This window comes from Cyprinus carpio, chromosome B11 (genome assembly GCF_018340385.1).
Source record: "Cyprinus carpio isolate SPL01 chromosome B11, ASM1834038v1, whole genome shotgun sequence".
NCBI lineage: Eukaryota > Metazoa > Chordata > Actinopteri > Cypriniformes > Cyprinidae > Cyprinus > Cyprinus carpio.
In genome coordinates this window covers 23,618,654-23,633,750 of record NC_056607.1, presented here as the reverse complement: position 1 = coordinate 23,633,750, position 15,097 = coordinate 23,618,654, and the positions used below count along the sequence as shown (strand labels likewise).

At 32.6% G+C, this 15,097-nt stretch overlaps 1 protein-coding gene across 1 annotated transcript in view; it reads right to left on the bottom strand.

Moving 5' to 3' along the window:
* Window positions 1-15,097, bottom strand: part of gli2b (GLI family zinc finger 2b) — an 85,101-nt gene that overhangs the window by 6,842 nt on the left and 63,162 nt on the right. The window contains exons 6-12 of the mRNA XM_042734660.1: window positions 11,081-11,282; window positions 10,972-11,001; window positions 10,183-10,339; window positions 8,759-8,869; window positions 3,888-4,022; window positions 1,961-2,110; window positions 834-998 (exon numbers count right to left, since the gene is read on the bottom strand). Coding sequence (XP_042590594.1) covers window positions 834-998; window positions 1,961-2,110; window positions 3,888-4,022; window positions 8,759-8,869; window positions 10,183-10,339; window positions 10,972-11,001; window positions 11,081-11,282 — 950 coding nt within the window. The remainder of the gene's footprint in view (window positions 1-833; window positions 999-1,960; window positions 2,111-3,887; window positions 4,023-8,758; window positions 8,870-10,182; window positions 10,340-10,971; window positions 11,002-11,080; window positions 11,283-15,097) is intronic.

The following is a 15,097-nucleotide window of genomic DNA, read 5'->3' as shown; positions in this document are numbered from 1 at the left end:
GTATTTTCATGATTCACCTACCTAATTCTAATTACTATTTTTATTATTACCATGAAAATGTCATTTTCATTACTAAAATGCAAACATATTTAAAATATTATTTATTAATTTACTTAAAAATATTTATACACAATGATAGCATCTGCTGTACTGTTTTTTTATTTATTTTCAATTAACAATTTATGCTTATTTAAATAAGACCTTTACAGTGTTTTGATTGGCTGTAATACTGTAAATTATGAAAAAAATCTGAAGTAATATATTTTTATTAGTAAAATATTAGTTATTATATTTATTATTAGTTAATTAATATTATATTTATTATTAGTAAAATATTTATATTACTTTACTAAATTAAATATACATCAAGGTATCATTTGTTGTGCTGCTGTTTTATATATTTTAATTTAACATGGTGTGCTTATTTAAATAAAACGTATTACAATATTGGCTGTAATACAGTAAATACTGAAAAAAAAGGAAAAAAAAGAAAGAAAAGTAAATATCAATGCAAAAATATTACTTTTTAATACTTTACTAAGATATTTATACATTATGGTAGCATTTGTTATACTGCTGTTGTATTTATTTATGTTTATTGAAATGTATTAGAGTATTTTGATTGGTTGTAATTCAATAACTTATGTAAAACTCAAAAGTCAAAAAGGATATATATATATATATATATATATATATATATATATATATATATTACATTATGGTTTGAAATATTACCTGGATGTGTTCATATCATGTATGAAGTACAGAATTCTGTGAATGTCTGTGTAAACACTTTGACTGCAGAGTTGTGCCAGATGCGAGTGTGTGTTTACCTCGTTGGAGTGTGTGCGGTTCTGGTGTTTGGCTCGGTCCGAGGCGTTGGAGAAGGCCTTGTTGCAGCCCTCGTGCTCACACACATAGGGTTTCTCTCCGGTGTGTGAGCGTAGGTGTGTTTTCAGATTCTCCAGACGTGAGTATGCCTTAGAGCAGCCCTCGAACTGAAACACACACATTCATTAAGCTCATCTGACAGATACTTTTATCCAAAGCCACTTGCTTTGCAATGTAAGATTTCCTTATTTATTTATTTATTTTACTTTTTTTTCCCCTGGAAAACAAACCCGTGACCATGGAGTTGCTAGTACCATGATTTTTTGTTTGGAATTCACACATAATTATGTATTTAAGTTTTCTTAGCTGTTGTTTTCGGACATTTCTAAATTATTTTTATTATTATCATTATTATTATTGTTCATATAAAAATCCAAGTTATCCTAGCTGTAGTTTGAGGACATTGCATTTAAATCTTGTTTTGTTTTTTTTTTGTGTGGGGTGGGGGTGGCTGTACTATTGTGAATTTTTTTTAGTATGTATGTATTTATTTATTTATTTTAAATGCACTTTTAAAGTGTAAAAATCCAAGTTTTCTTAGCTGTAGTTTGAGGACATTGAATTTTTTTTTTTTTGGCTGTAGTTTTGAGACATTAAGTATTTATTTATTTCTTTTTCGTACATTTAAAATGTTTTCATTATTAATATAAAAAGTTAGATTTTTGATATTATTATTATTTGTTTATTTTTTTTCTTTAAGAATAAAAATGCATTTTTTTAGCTTGTAGTTTTAGAACATTTAAATATATATATATATATATATATATATATATATATATATATAAAAAATCCAATTTTTTTATACATTTTTAAAATATAAGAATCATAAAAGTCGTTTTAGGTGTAAATTAGGATCATTTGCATTATTCAATTTTTATTTATTTATTTATTTTATTTTGTATACATTTTTTAAAACATAAAAATTCTTAGCTGTAGTTTGGGGACATTTACATGTTTATTTGTAATGCTTTTTTAAAGTATAAATGGTTAGAGTTAACCTGTACTAGGTCTACAGTATGCCCTCATGCAGACAGCTAGTTATCTGTAGGTGTGTGTGTGACTGACTCACAGTGCACTTGTGTGGTTTCTCTCCAGTGTGTCTGCGCATATGAACCACCAGCATGTACTGCGCTTTAAAGGGCTTCTGCTCGCGCGAACACTCCTCCCAGCGGCACACGAACTCCTTCTTCTCCCCGTGGATGTGTTCGTTATTGATGTGCTGCGAACACACAAACACAACAGCTCACTTTCACTCTGTCTCAGACGTCTTTTCTCCCTTTGTAATGTCAGCGTTGTGTTTAAGGTCTAATTGGCCGTGCCATTTTCACGTGTCATGCGAAAAAACAACACAATTGGCGTCGTTTGGACGTAAGACTTGAGAAAATAAAGCAATTTGAGCTTCTGAGGAGCCTATTTGCCTATTGGCCAATTGAAGAGCAGTGCTATCCATCACGAGCGTCTGTGTTCTCTACATCTGACAGACGGGAATAAGAAAATGTGATGGTGTGTGATTGTGAGAGAGTGCATTTTTAAAACGAGAAACCTCAGATCTCAGAGAGACACAAATTTACAATTACTAACACTCTCTGCGTACTTAAGCAAACGGCTTTTAAGGGATTCTTGGGAATGTACACAAAGTGGCTCCAGTGCCTTTCAAACGCTGCAGGATCGTTTCTCTTAAATTTTCTTAATCATGTTTAAAGCCTTAGTGTCATTGAATTGGGTCAAAGGTGTTTGTCTGGTGTGTGTTCACGACTAACTGCTTTCTGTGTGTTGGTTTGATGTGCTTGATCTATCCCAGCATGCACTTGTCCTGTGGCGTTTCTGTGGCATTCCAGCCGATCAGTGAAGCAGAAAGAGAGACGGAGAGAAAGAGCTGTCCATGCCACTGAAGCACACTGATTCACTCTCACTGTCCCTTCAGCCACTAGATCACACACTCACGTCTGTTTACACAAGTGATACTCACTGATAACGGCTCGTTACAGGCTTAAAGAGGAACAAACACTTGTGTTCATTCACATGCGCGTTCAACAGTCATTCACAAGTGATCTGGAGCAGTTCAGTGTTGTATAACATGATGGAAAGTCTACAGATGTGTGGGTGGATTGTTTCCAGCTCCTGAATGATTCTGAATATTGAATATACAGATGATTAAAAAATTTACCTAAACATTAAATTATTATAAATAAGATTCTGATTTTTAATTATAATTAATATAATATATTTATTTTATAAACTATATATAATATTTAAAATACAGTTATGGCTTTACATCAACCTCTAACATTCAACAAACCTCATATTTTGGTTGGAAATTAAAATAACTAACCTACTGGACATTAAAATCCAGTATTTGAAAAAAAAGTAAAAATTTAATTATTATATATAAAATCTTTAAAATATAATTAATGTTATCTATTAATTATATAAAATATGCATAAAATTCATTATGATAAATTGTTTCAGTGTTGACCAACTTTTATTGAACCAAATCTTTTTAGAGTGATTTAAGTCTTTATATCATGCATTTATTTTCTTGGATTGTTAACCTGTGGTATTCTAAAGCTGCTTGGCTCCACTTATCATCTGCTGAGACAGATTTACCCCGCGCCCTTTGGGTCACAGGTCAAGAGGTCAGAGGTCAATGACACCTCTCACCACTCAGCTGCCTCGGTCAAAAATGAGTCAGTAACTTTAGGTAAAAGACGGGACACCTGTGGACTACATTGCACACAAAAACAGTAAACGCTTTGTCATAATGTCACGTCCAATCTGGTTTCTCACTATAACTGCAGGTGAGGCAGGCTCTTCCTGTATAAGATGCAAAAAAATGGGAAGTGTATAGAAACTAATAAATATTGATTCTGCCGGTATTCATTGATAAGTTGACCCTGTTCCAACTGAGCGCAGCTCTGAAACGCTCACCTGTGTCAGCCGTCTGTCAGACTATCCCATAACAGCCCTCACACACACACACACACACACACACTTACATGCACCAGCTGTTCCTGCGTGTCGTACTCTTTGCTGCAGCCCTCCCAGTGGCAGTTGGTCTCGTACACCACCTCAGCCTCCTGTTTGCAGTCATCCAAGTCTTCCTTCAGGTCCACTGCGCCGCCCAGATGGTCCTGAGGGGGAACAGCAGCGTTACAGCATAAACGCTCTTTAGCGGACTGCTTTGTTAGCAAGAGAAAACGGGTCTCATTTGGTATTAATTGCGTGAATTATTTGTAACTGGATTATTACACAAGAGATCTTCTGATGAAAAATTTCCAGTTATTTTTAATGAATTTAGAGTATTCTTGCATAAAACCCACCCTAAACACCTTCATATAAAGGCTTTCCTATACAGCCTTTCTTTTCTTACTCTTCATATATAAAATTTAATATATTTACCATTCAGTATCTACAGTATGTAAATAATTTTATCTTAACTCATTTATAACAACACCCAAAGTATGTAATTTTTTTGTACATGTGGTATCAGTTTTTCTTACATTTTTGTTAATTTATAATCATTTCTAGTAGAAAATTATTGATGAATCATATGTTTGTGAAAACATTTGCACACAGACTTACAGACTGATGAAAATGTTCAATGACTGTCATGTCTTTTTGATCAGTTTATGCAATATTTACGCAAATTAAATTTAGCAGTAGTATTTTTCTTTAAAAATAGTCCCAAAGGGAGCCAAAGCATCAAGCTTTACATATTGGGAAACAATGCATAGACTTAGACGCAACACACCCAGCTGGCATCGGACGAAGGAAAGAAGTTGACACCAACAATGGACAGACGTTACATTTTGGATGGAAATGAAAATCGAGCTGATGTCAAAACCCAACGCTGGCTTGTTGTCAATCCCCAACATTGGCTTTAAATTAATTTCTAACATTGAACACCCGTTGAATTTTGGTTGGAAATTAAAATCTGTTTGACGTCAAAACCCAGAGCTGACTTGATGAGCAACTTTCAAAATAGGACAGACATTGAAATTTGGTTGGAAATAAAAATAGAGTCAGCATTAAAACCCAATGTTGGCTTGTTGTCTACCTCCAACTTTGAACACATGTTGAATTTTGGTTAGAATTGAAAATTGGTTTGACATAAAAGTTCAAGTGTGGCTTGATATCCACTTCCGAAGTTGAACAGATTTTGAATTTTAGTTAAAATTGAACATTGGGTTGACATCGAAACCCAAAGCTGACTTGATGTGGACCTACTGTACAACAGACAGACATTGAAATATGGTTATAAATGAAAACTGGTTTGATGTTAAATCCCCAGATTTGACATAAAGTCAACTTCTAACAGTGGACAGATTGGTTGGAAAAGAAAATCAGGTTGATGTTAAAACTACACATTGGCTTGACGTCAACCTTTTAACATTGGCTTAATGTTAACAGTGAACACAAGTTGCATTTGGATTGCAAATGAAAATGGGTTTGACTTCAAAATGTAGCATTGGTTTGACGTCAAACTCCAATGGTGGACAGACGTTGAATTTTGGATGGAAATGAAAATTTGGTGACATAGAAGCTCAGTTTGGCTTGATATCAACTTCCAAAATTGAACAGATGTTGAGTTTTAGTTGGAAGTGAAAATTGGGTTGAGATCAAAACCTAGAGCTGACTTAATGTCAACTTCTAACATAAGACAAATGTTGAATTTTTGGTTGGAAATGAAAATCAGATTGACGTTAAAACAACGTTGACTTGAGGTTGACCTCCAACATTGGCTTTATGTTAACACTGAACACAAGTTACATTTTGGTTGGAAATGCAAATCAGGTTGACGTCAAAATGCAACACTGTTTTGACGTTACCTCCAACACTGGACAGACTTTAAATTTTGGTCAGAAACAAAAATTGTGTTGATGTCAAAACCCAAACATTAGACAGTTGTTAAATTTTGATTGATAACCAAAATTGTGTTGACATACAAAACACAACATTGGCTTGATGTTAGCCTCCAACATTGGATAGAGATTGAATTTTGGTTTTTCGACTTAAAACCAACAAAATATCAACGTTATCTGTTATTACTATTCTATGTGAAACTGACATTGGTTTTAGACATACATACACACTGCACTTTAACTTTAACAGTTCAACACCGAACTATTAATACAATAATCTACCTGCTACCACTGGATTCCATCCAATGCACATCCATAACATTTCTGTACCCAGCCCACGTACACTCTGTTGCACCTTAGCATATTTTCATGCGTATATATGTCTACATAATGTAGAATGTTGTACATTCTGTGTATAGTGTATAATGTGTAGTGCTAACTGTATGTATGTACATATTTGCGTAAAATGTTTAGTGCTAACTGTAAGTATGTCCAATAGTACACTGTGTGTACTGACTATATGTATGTGCATATTGCATATTTTCACCCTGTTGAAGTCTGTATGGTTATATGTTAACTGTTTCTGCAATTTCTGGTGCACGCTCCCAAGAATTTCACTCACCAAGGCACATGTGCTGTGGTGATGTGACAATAAAAGTGACTTGACTTACATTCAACCTATTTTCAACCAAATATCTTACGATATTAGCAGGCACTGTGCACAAAAAAGGCATGCAAAACGTGCTGTTGTACTCTATATCGGCACTCCTGATATATACAGTATACAACGCTGATATATATATCAGGACGAAGACGAACATTGGACTGATGTAAAATTTTGGTTGTAAAAAAATTGGGTTGATGTCAAAACCCAAACACTAGACAGACGTTGAATTTTGTTTGCAAACAAAAATTGTTTACATCAAAAATCCAGAATTGGTTCAACATGAAAAAAATAACATTAAAAAAAGTAGAATCTTGATTAATACCATGACTAAAAACCAACAAAATATCAATGTCATCAGTCATCACTTTTCTACGTCAAAGTGACGTTATATATTCAACCTATTTTCAACCAAATATCAACATTTAATGATGTTAGTGGCCATTGGGCAGAAAAACGACGTGCAAAACGTGCTGTTGTGCTCAATATCGGCACTCCCTGAACGTTGATATATTATTTACAACGTACAATATTAGACAGACATAAAATGTTGGTTGAAAACAAAAACTGGTTTGACGTCAAAATCAAAACAATGGACAGACGTTGAATTTTGTTTGCAAACGAAAATCATATTGACATTGAATTTGACATAAAAAAATGCTGAATCTTGTCAACGACAAACGGCATGCGAAACGTGCCGTTGTGCTCTATATCAGCACTCCCTGAATGCTGATATATTATTTACTCTGCCAAAATTGTAGCACGAAGACGAAGCATTAATTGTGCGCTTGTAGCGATGCGTGTGTGGTGTTAAGAGCGATCGGACCGCTACACTGCTGTGGGTAGCGATGCAACACACACACACGGCATGCTGACTGCAGCATGTTTATCTCTGCCCCGTGAGCTATCTTCATCAATTCTGTTGGCCCCAAGACGACGCCAGCCACCTTATTCCCCATGCATCAAGCACCAACCTGCCTCACCGCTAAGAGCAGCCGCAGATTTGTCAAAAGATGAGCCGTGTGCGCGAGAGAGAGAAAGAGAGAGGGAAAAAACTCTCAGGTGACAATAACGGCCGGCCAATATTTCATTAAAATGAAGTGCTCTGGCACAGTTTACACGGCCGCAAGAGAAACGTGGCAAGCGAGCCAGCGCGTGTAAAGCTCTTATCAGCTGGAGTTTTTCTTGCGCGGTGCGTGTGAAGAAGGGGGTCAGGGGACGCCGGTGGCTCCCGGGGGCCTCCTGGCCCGTCATTGATCAGTACGGAGCGTTTCCGAGAGAAAAATCCACAGTTTTTTTTTTTTTTTTTTTTGGAATAACAGGATGTATGGGCCTTTCGCCGCCTGTTGTTTCTTTAAGTTTACCGTCTTCTGTTCCATAATAGTCAGCTGCCTACCTAGACAGCATTTTAAGGGATCATAGATTATTACAAGTCAGATTCAATAGAAGCATCTCAAAGCTATCCAAGAATGCACGGCTACAACGTTAGAAAAAAATCTAATATGCATTCAAGAGATGCTGATTTTAAATGTATATTATTCAGTAATGAAAAATATTGCCACTAAAAATAGTTAAATAAATCTAATTAAAATGAAATTTAACATTAATGTTTATTTATTTATTTTTAAATACACCACACACACACAAACATTATTGGTTTAATATTTTTGTATTAATATGAAATATATATATATAATTATTTTAACAGTATATATTAATCTAATAAATTATATTTTATTTTAATATTTACCATAAAAAAAAAATTAATTAATTTTTGTAATATTATTATACCAATATATTAATACAATACATTCCACTTTATATTAATATTAAAATGAAGTATAATTATAAGTATAATATATCAAATCTGCAGGGAATATTAATCTAAAATTAATTAATATATAATAAAATAGTTAAATCTAATTAAAATGGAAATGATTATACTAACTTAATCATTTAATATTATAATTAATATATATATATATATATATATATATATATTATAAAATAATTCATGAATTAATATAATTATATTTTAATGACATAAATGTATTTATTAATATTAAATATTAATATAATACATTCTACCTTATATTAATATTAAAATATAATATAAATGCTTCAGTTAACATTATAATTTAAATAATAAATTAATTCATTAATTAATATAAATATATTGATATATTCATATAACAAAATGTATTTTATATTCATATTAAAATTTTATTTACTCAATATGTGTGTGTGGACCTTGAGGTTCCAGTTGGTTTAGGATGTAATCTTCTATGATGTAGACAGTCAGCTCCCCAGGTTTTGAGACAGAGCCACAGTATTTTCTTACCGGAGAACAAGGAGACACAGGTCGCGGCCCGTCCAACTCTGTCTTGACCTTTGACCTCTTGTTGTTCAGGGGGTTTACCGTGCTGCTGACTGCAGAGTCGCCATTTGTGTTCTAAAGAAGGAGTGAAGGAAAGAGAGAGCAGCAGTCAGTATGGAGACGCCACCGTCTGCAGTGAGTACATGTGATGTGAACACAGCATCGTTTAGCTCCGAAGTGCTGACAGACTCAGTGTGTGGTTTGGAAACGCTGAACGTAACAGCAGCACAACCACATGTCCTTAAAGTGTACTTACAGAAAGTACTGGTAATATAAGGTAACTACATGGGGTAGGGTTAGGTTCAGGGTTAGTACCTAGTTATTGTAATTACTATAATAAGTACATAGTATGCACACGAGGAACAGGACTGTAAAATAAAGTGCTAACAACATTATAATAAAATATGCTAATTTATAGTAAAATATTTATGAATTTATATATTATTTGAAAAGCACTTTTAATAAATCATTTTATGTATAAAAGGTGCTATACAAATAATAATAATATATTTTAATATAATATAATCATTTATTGTGAAATAATAATAATTATTAGTAATAATAACTGCATAGCAACTTTTAAAGATAAATTATTAATGTGTATAAAAGTTGCTTAAACTACTCCTACTAATTGGTTATTATCAGTACAATAAATATAATAGTATAATAAAATAAATATTTATATATTTATTTTAAGATTATTATTACAGCTAAAATATAATATAATAAAATATAATAATTTATAAAATATTATTATTATTATTATTACTACTTCTGCTATTTGAATAGCACCTTTTATAAATAAACTAATTTTATAAATAAAACATAAATATGTAATATAAATATATAAACAATTAATCTATAAAAGGTGCTACACAAATATATTAATAATAATTTGCACAATTGTTATTTAACATGGATTAACATTTTTATTATTTTATTAATAATAATACAATTATTTGTATAGCACCTTTTATACATAACATTAACAGTAATAATAATAATATAAAATATATTTTTTTATAAAATATTTATTAATTATTATTATTACTACTATTACTAATTATTATGTATATGTATTATGTATAAAATGTGCTATAAAAATTTAATAATAATATTAATAATGATAGTTTACAATAAATTATTTAACCAATGATTATATTTTCATTACTTTTAATTATTATTATTATTATTATTATTAATTTGTATAGCAACTTTTGAACATAAAATTAATATAAAATTAAATTAAAAAAATATTAATTTAATATAATATAAAATAAAATAAAAATATAAAAATGAATGTTAATAATTTTAAAAGAATATAAAAATAATCTAATAAAAAGCCTTGTAAGAAAGTGATGTGCGGCTGCTGAGTGTGGCTGTGTTACCAGGGTCTGGGGGTCTCTGGCGGAGGGCGTCTGCAGGGAGGAGAGGCTCAGCGGGGGTCTGCTGGAGAAGCTGGGAGACGGCTGGAGGAGCGGCGGCGTGTGTCCAAACGCACTGAGGACACTCCACCGGAACAACAGATTCCGATAACCCAAACGACTAACTGAATCAAACAAAAAAAACTAACAACCAAACCAAACAAAAACTGCAGGGTTCCAACCCAGTCTTAAAAAGCATTGTTGCCAGGGTCTCGGTGTTCTTGGCTAGTTTTATAATGTACTATACCAAATATGGAGAAAATCACCTTTAAAGTTGTTCAAATGAAGTTCTTAGCAATGTATATTACTAATCAAAAATTAATTGATTTTTGATGATAAATTTGTTTTAAATCATCAAATACAAAGTAAATAAAATGGTAAAGAATTTAAGTAAACTCAAAATGGATTTCATGGGGCCCTAAATGAAAATTCAGCTTTATGAAAAAAAGTTCGATTTACATTCATTCTCAAGGTCTAAACATTTCCTTTTATATTGATGGTAAATGAATATTGTGATAAATATCCATATCGTATGACATGGGGAAGAAAAAATATTGTCAAATTTTTCTGGCCATATTGCCCAGCCCTAATTTTAAATTTTATCATGAAAGGTGCTGAAAAATAAAAGACAGATACAGAATACAGATTAAATAACTAAATATGCACACAGTACATATAAACAAGTCTGCCAAAAATCCAAAACATAGAATGAAAAAAATCTAAATGTTTGTTGCATTAATGGAATAAAGCTGCTGTGAGCTGTGGTTGGGGCCAAAAATTGGGCTATTTTTCATTCTTTTTGGGCAGGTTTTTAGTAAGCTTTGGGCTGGAATTTTTTCTGGGACCTGGCAACCCTGAATACCTGATGCCTCCGACGGACAGGTGTCCATAAGAGCTGCTGGCGGCCGAGCTGGAGCGAGAGTTGTTGATGTAGGCCACCAGAGAGTTGGGCGAGGTGCGGATCATGGTCTGCAGGTCGATGCTGGCGTCTGAGAGCGGAGAGATGGACAGAGCTCGCTTCCGACTCAAACGCGGTGTCAGACGAGGGCTGGGAAACCGCGACACTGTTGAGACATCAAATCAGAATAGATTTTACTCTCTCAATAAATGTTTATTGTGCAATTCATCAATTATTAAAAAAAAAAAAAAAATTCCATTGGGATTTAAAAACCAGTTAATATCAGTTGATCAATCAAAAATATTTAAAATATTACTTTAAATAGAAAATGGTGTTATAATATAATATAAAACATCTAATAATATTTAAAATAAAATATTGTATTTTTTTACAGTGTGTAAAAATAATACAAATATTTTAAGTATTATTTTTCAAATAAATAAGTATTTAAAATATACCTAAATAATTAATTTATGAATTAAAGTGCCCCTACAGTTTGGTAATTTGTTAATACTGTGTATTATTAATATAAGGCTTTATAATATTAATTAAAAATAAAAAAGTTTAAATATTACATTAAACTATTAAAACATATATTTATAATATTTACAAATAAAAATGTATTTCATTAATTATAAAATAACATTTAATTATTTAATAATTAACATTCCCCTATAGTTACTTTGGTAATATTGTGGGTAAAAAAAAAAAAAAAAAATATTTACTTTCAATTTTATTTTACTTTTCAATGCATCAATGCAAATTTTTCAGGATTTGAAATCCAATCAATATCAACCAGTCAATAAAAATATTTGAATATCAGGATTTTAAATTCAATCAATAATTCTGTTTAATCGATAATGGAATCAGTCCACCAAACTGCTAACATGATCAGGTCAGGTGATCAATACTTCTGTTTCTCTTTCTCTCGCTCAGGAGAATCTCAGCGTGTCATTTCTAGTTTCGCCCAGCGCTGAGCTATTTCAGGAACCGTGTGTGTGAGTGTGTGTGTGTGTGTGAGGCACGACTGCATGATCGATGCTCTCACACACCCTCTGCGACTCACAGCTCCGCAGGAAAGAGCCGGACCCCATCAATAAGAGCTCAAGACTGATTCCTGGCCACGGAAAACAGAATATACTGTACGCAGATAACGAGACTTCACTGGGAAACTGGCGTGAATTCATAACAAACTTTATGAAAAAACAAAAACAAAATGGCACCAGTTTTGGGACAGTATCTGTTTCTTTCTGTTTCTGTTCTTTCTGTATCTTTGCAGATCACCGTTTTGAGGAAGTTTTTTTTCAAACTGTGCAAGAAAATGCTCTTAAAGTTCATTAATACTTAGTAATAAAATTAAATGTTATATTTTAAATATTATTCTAGAAAATTATTTTAAGAATATTCTTAAAAACTTGTGTATTTAAATGTTATTTTTAATAAAATCTTTTATTTTAAAATAATAAACATTTTAAATAAATAATTAAAAACATTATTGAAATAGTTAAAATATTAAGTAAAATATATTTTACAGTATTTAAAAGTAGTAGTTAAAATATTACTTAAAATTATTATTTTAGTTTTCAATTAATATATATATCACTAAACAAATTTATTAATACTAATAAATATGTCTTTATCTTCAAATATAAATATTTAAATTAAAAAAAAAATATATATATATATATACAAATCAAAAAAAAATTACATTTTAAAAGTGTCCCTACAGTTACCTAAAAAAAGTAAAAATAATAATAAATAAATAAAATCAAGTCAAAGCATACTGAAATTGAGTTTAAAGTGACTCATTGAATTCAAGGCCGAACAGGATTAGTGAAAAAATAAACCGGTTAGGTGAACTGTCTTAATCGTCTCCATCTCAAACTCAGCATGACCTCATTTTGATTTGATTTGAGATAATTAATCCTTTCCAATAAATTACCGTAATTATCCAGATAACAATCAAACTATTGCAGACTTGACTTTGTTTAATGAGGGTAATTTACAGAACTGATTCTGGCTCGTAAAGGAATGTGTGTGAATAACAAGTGTGTGTTTGCGTGTCTACGGCTCACGATCATCTTAGTAAGATCAACTGGGATTCAAAACACTTTCTGAGAGATACAGTTATCATCAAATGTCTGCGCTGTTAAACCGGACGTCTGATTATTCAGGTAGCTAGCTTGCTAACTTGTGTAGAGTATGTTTCAGACTGATCTGTTTGCTATTTCAGTGGAGAATTATTTAGACAACTGCAGAAAACTCAACAGGTGCAAAGCATTACACCCGGTGTGTGTGTGTGTGTGAGACTCTGGCAACCGGACGTCCATAATGATTTCATCACGTGCCGTGCCAACACAAGCAGGATTACACAAATCATTTCTTTGTGTGTGCATGGACTGGTTCCCCACAGACCTCAGTGCTAATAAATAATCCCTCAGCTTTGTTGCCGTGAGGGTCATTACTCTTAGCATGGGCTAATGTTTGCTGTCATGTTCAGGCATCGGTCGGAGCTCCTAACACGTCTTTAGCACTAAGAGCCGCCTCAGGACCCAAATCCAGAGAGAACAGACACTAAAAATACAAAAGGCCAAGAAAACCAAACATAAAACTCACAACATCAATGTCTTACTGGAGTCTTTTGGAGCCACTGATGTGTGTCCAAATGTGGACATTATCATATTGGCCAAACGTATCAAGAGCGCTCAGCAATGGCAGCGACATTTGTCTCTGTTACACCTTCACCTCAGTGGAAATGAATTTTTTAATGTGATTTTTCCCCCCTATAGAGGACAGATCTGCTTTCAGATACATATTACACACATTTGAGTATGTAGTAAGCCATACTGTAGAATTGCGTTCCGATAACATGCACCAAGCGTTTGCATTTAGCTAAATTTCTGCGAACAAATGTCAGTTTTTGGAGGTGACAATGTCCAAACTTCAGAAAATTAGGCACACATGCACACCAGGACAATATCAGATTGCACACCAAATTTGAGCAATTTCCACCTATAGGTGGCGCTATAACAAAAATAACAAAAATCAGAAAACTGTAACCGCGATCAAGTTTACCCCAAAATTACCTCACCTCAGCAGAAGTTATTTTATTATAGTGACCTTACAACCCCAGAGAGGACAGATGTACTTTTAGAGACATACTACACATGCTTGAGTATGTTACAAGTCATATAATTGTATTTCGATTCCATGCACCAAATATTCCCATGTAGCTAAATTCATATGAACAAATATGGGTTTTTGGATGTGACAATGTCCAAACTTCAAAAAATTTGGCACACATGCACAAAAGGACAGTCTGAAATTGCACACCAATTCTAAGCAATTTCCACCAATAGGTGGCGCTACAACTAAAAACAAATATCAAAAGTGTCACTGTGATCAGTTTTATCCCAAATTTTACCACAAAAAACAAATGTATCTGCAATATCCACAGAACCTTATACTGAATTTTTCCGATTGTGGTGACACTCTCCACTTTTCTAATCTTTTTGAACCATATGATTGCCAGTAATTGCTATATTTTTTATGCTAACAGTGACTGTGGCATGACCAAACAACATATAACCATGGAAAATTAGGTATTTTTAAACTCCAAAGTAGCTTTTACAACCTTCTAACTGCTATGAACAAACATGGGTTTTTGGATGTGATGATGTCCGAACTTCACAAAATTTGGCACACATGCACACCAGGACAGTCTGAGATCACACACCAAATATAAGCAATTTCCACTGATAGGTGGTGTCATAATTGAAAAAAATAAATAAAACTGTAACTGTAACTGTAACATCCACAGGACTTTATGCTGAATTTTGCCAGTTGTGTTAATGTTCTCCACTTTCCTAATCCATTTGGATCTAATGATTGCAATATTTTTGATGGTTACACCAGTTCTTGCTGCTTCATTGTTTATACAATTAGTGTACCCTTGGGTTAATCGTGACTAAACGGCATATA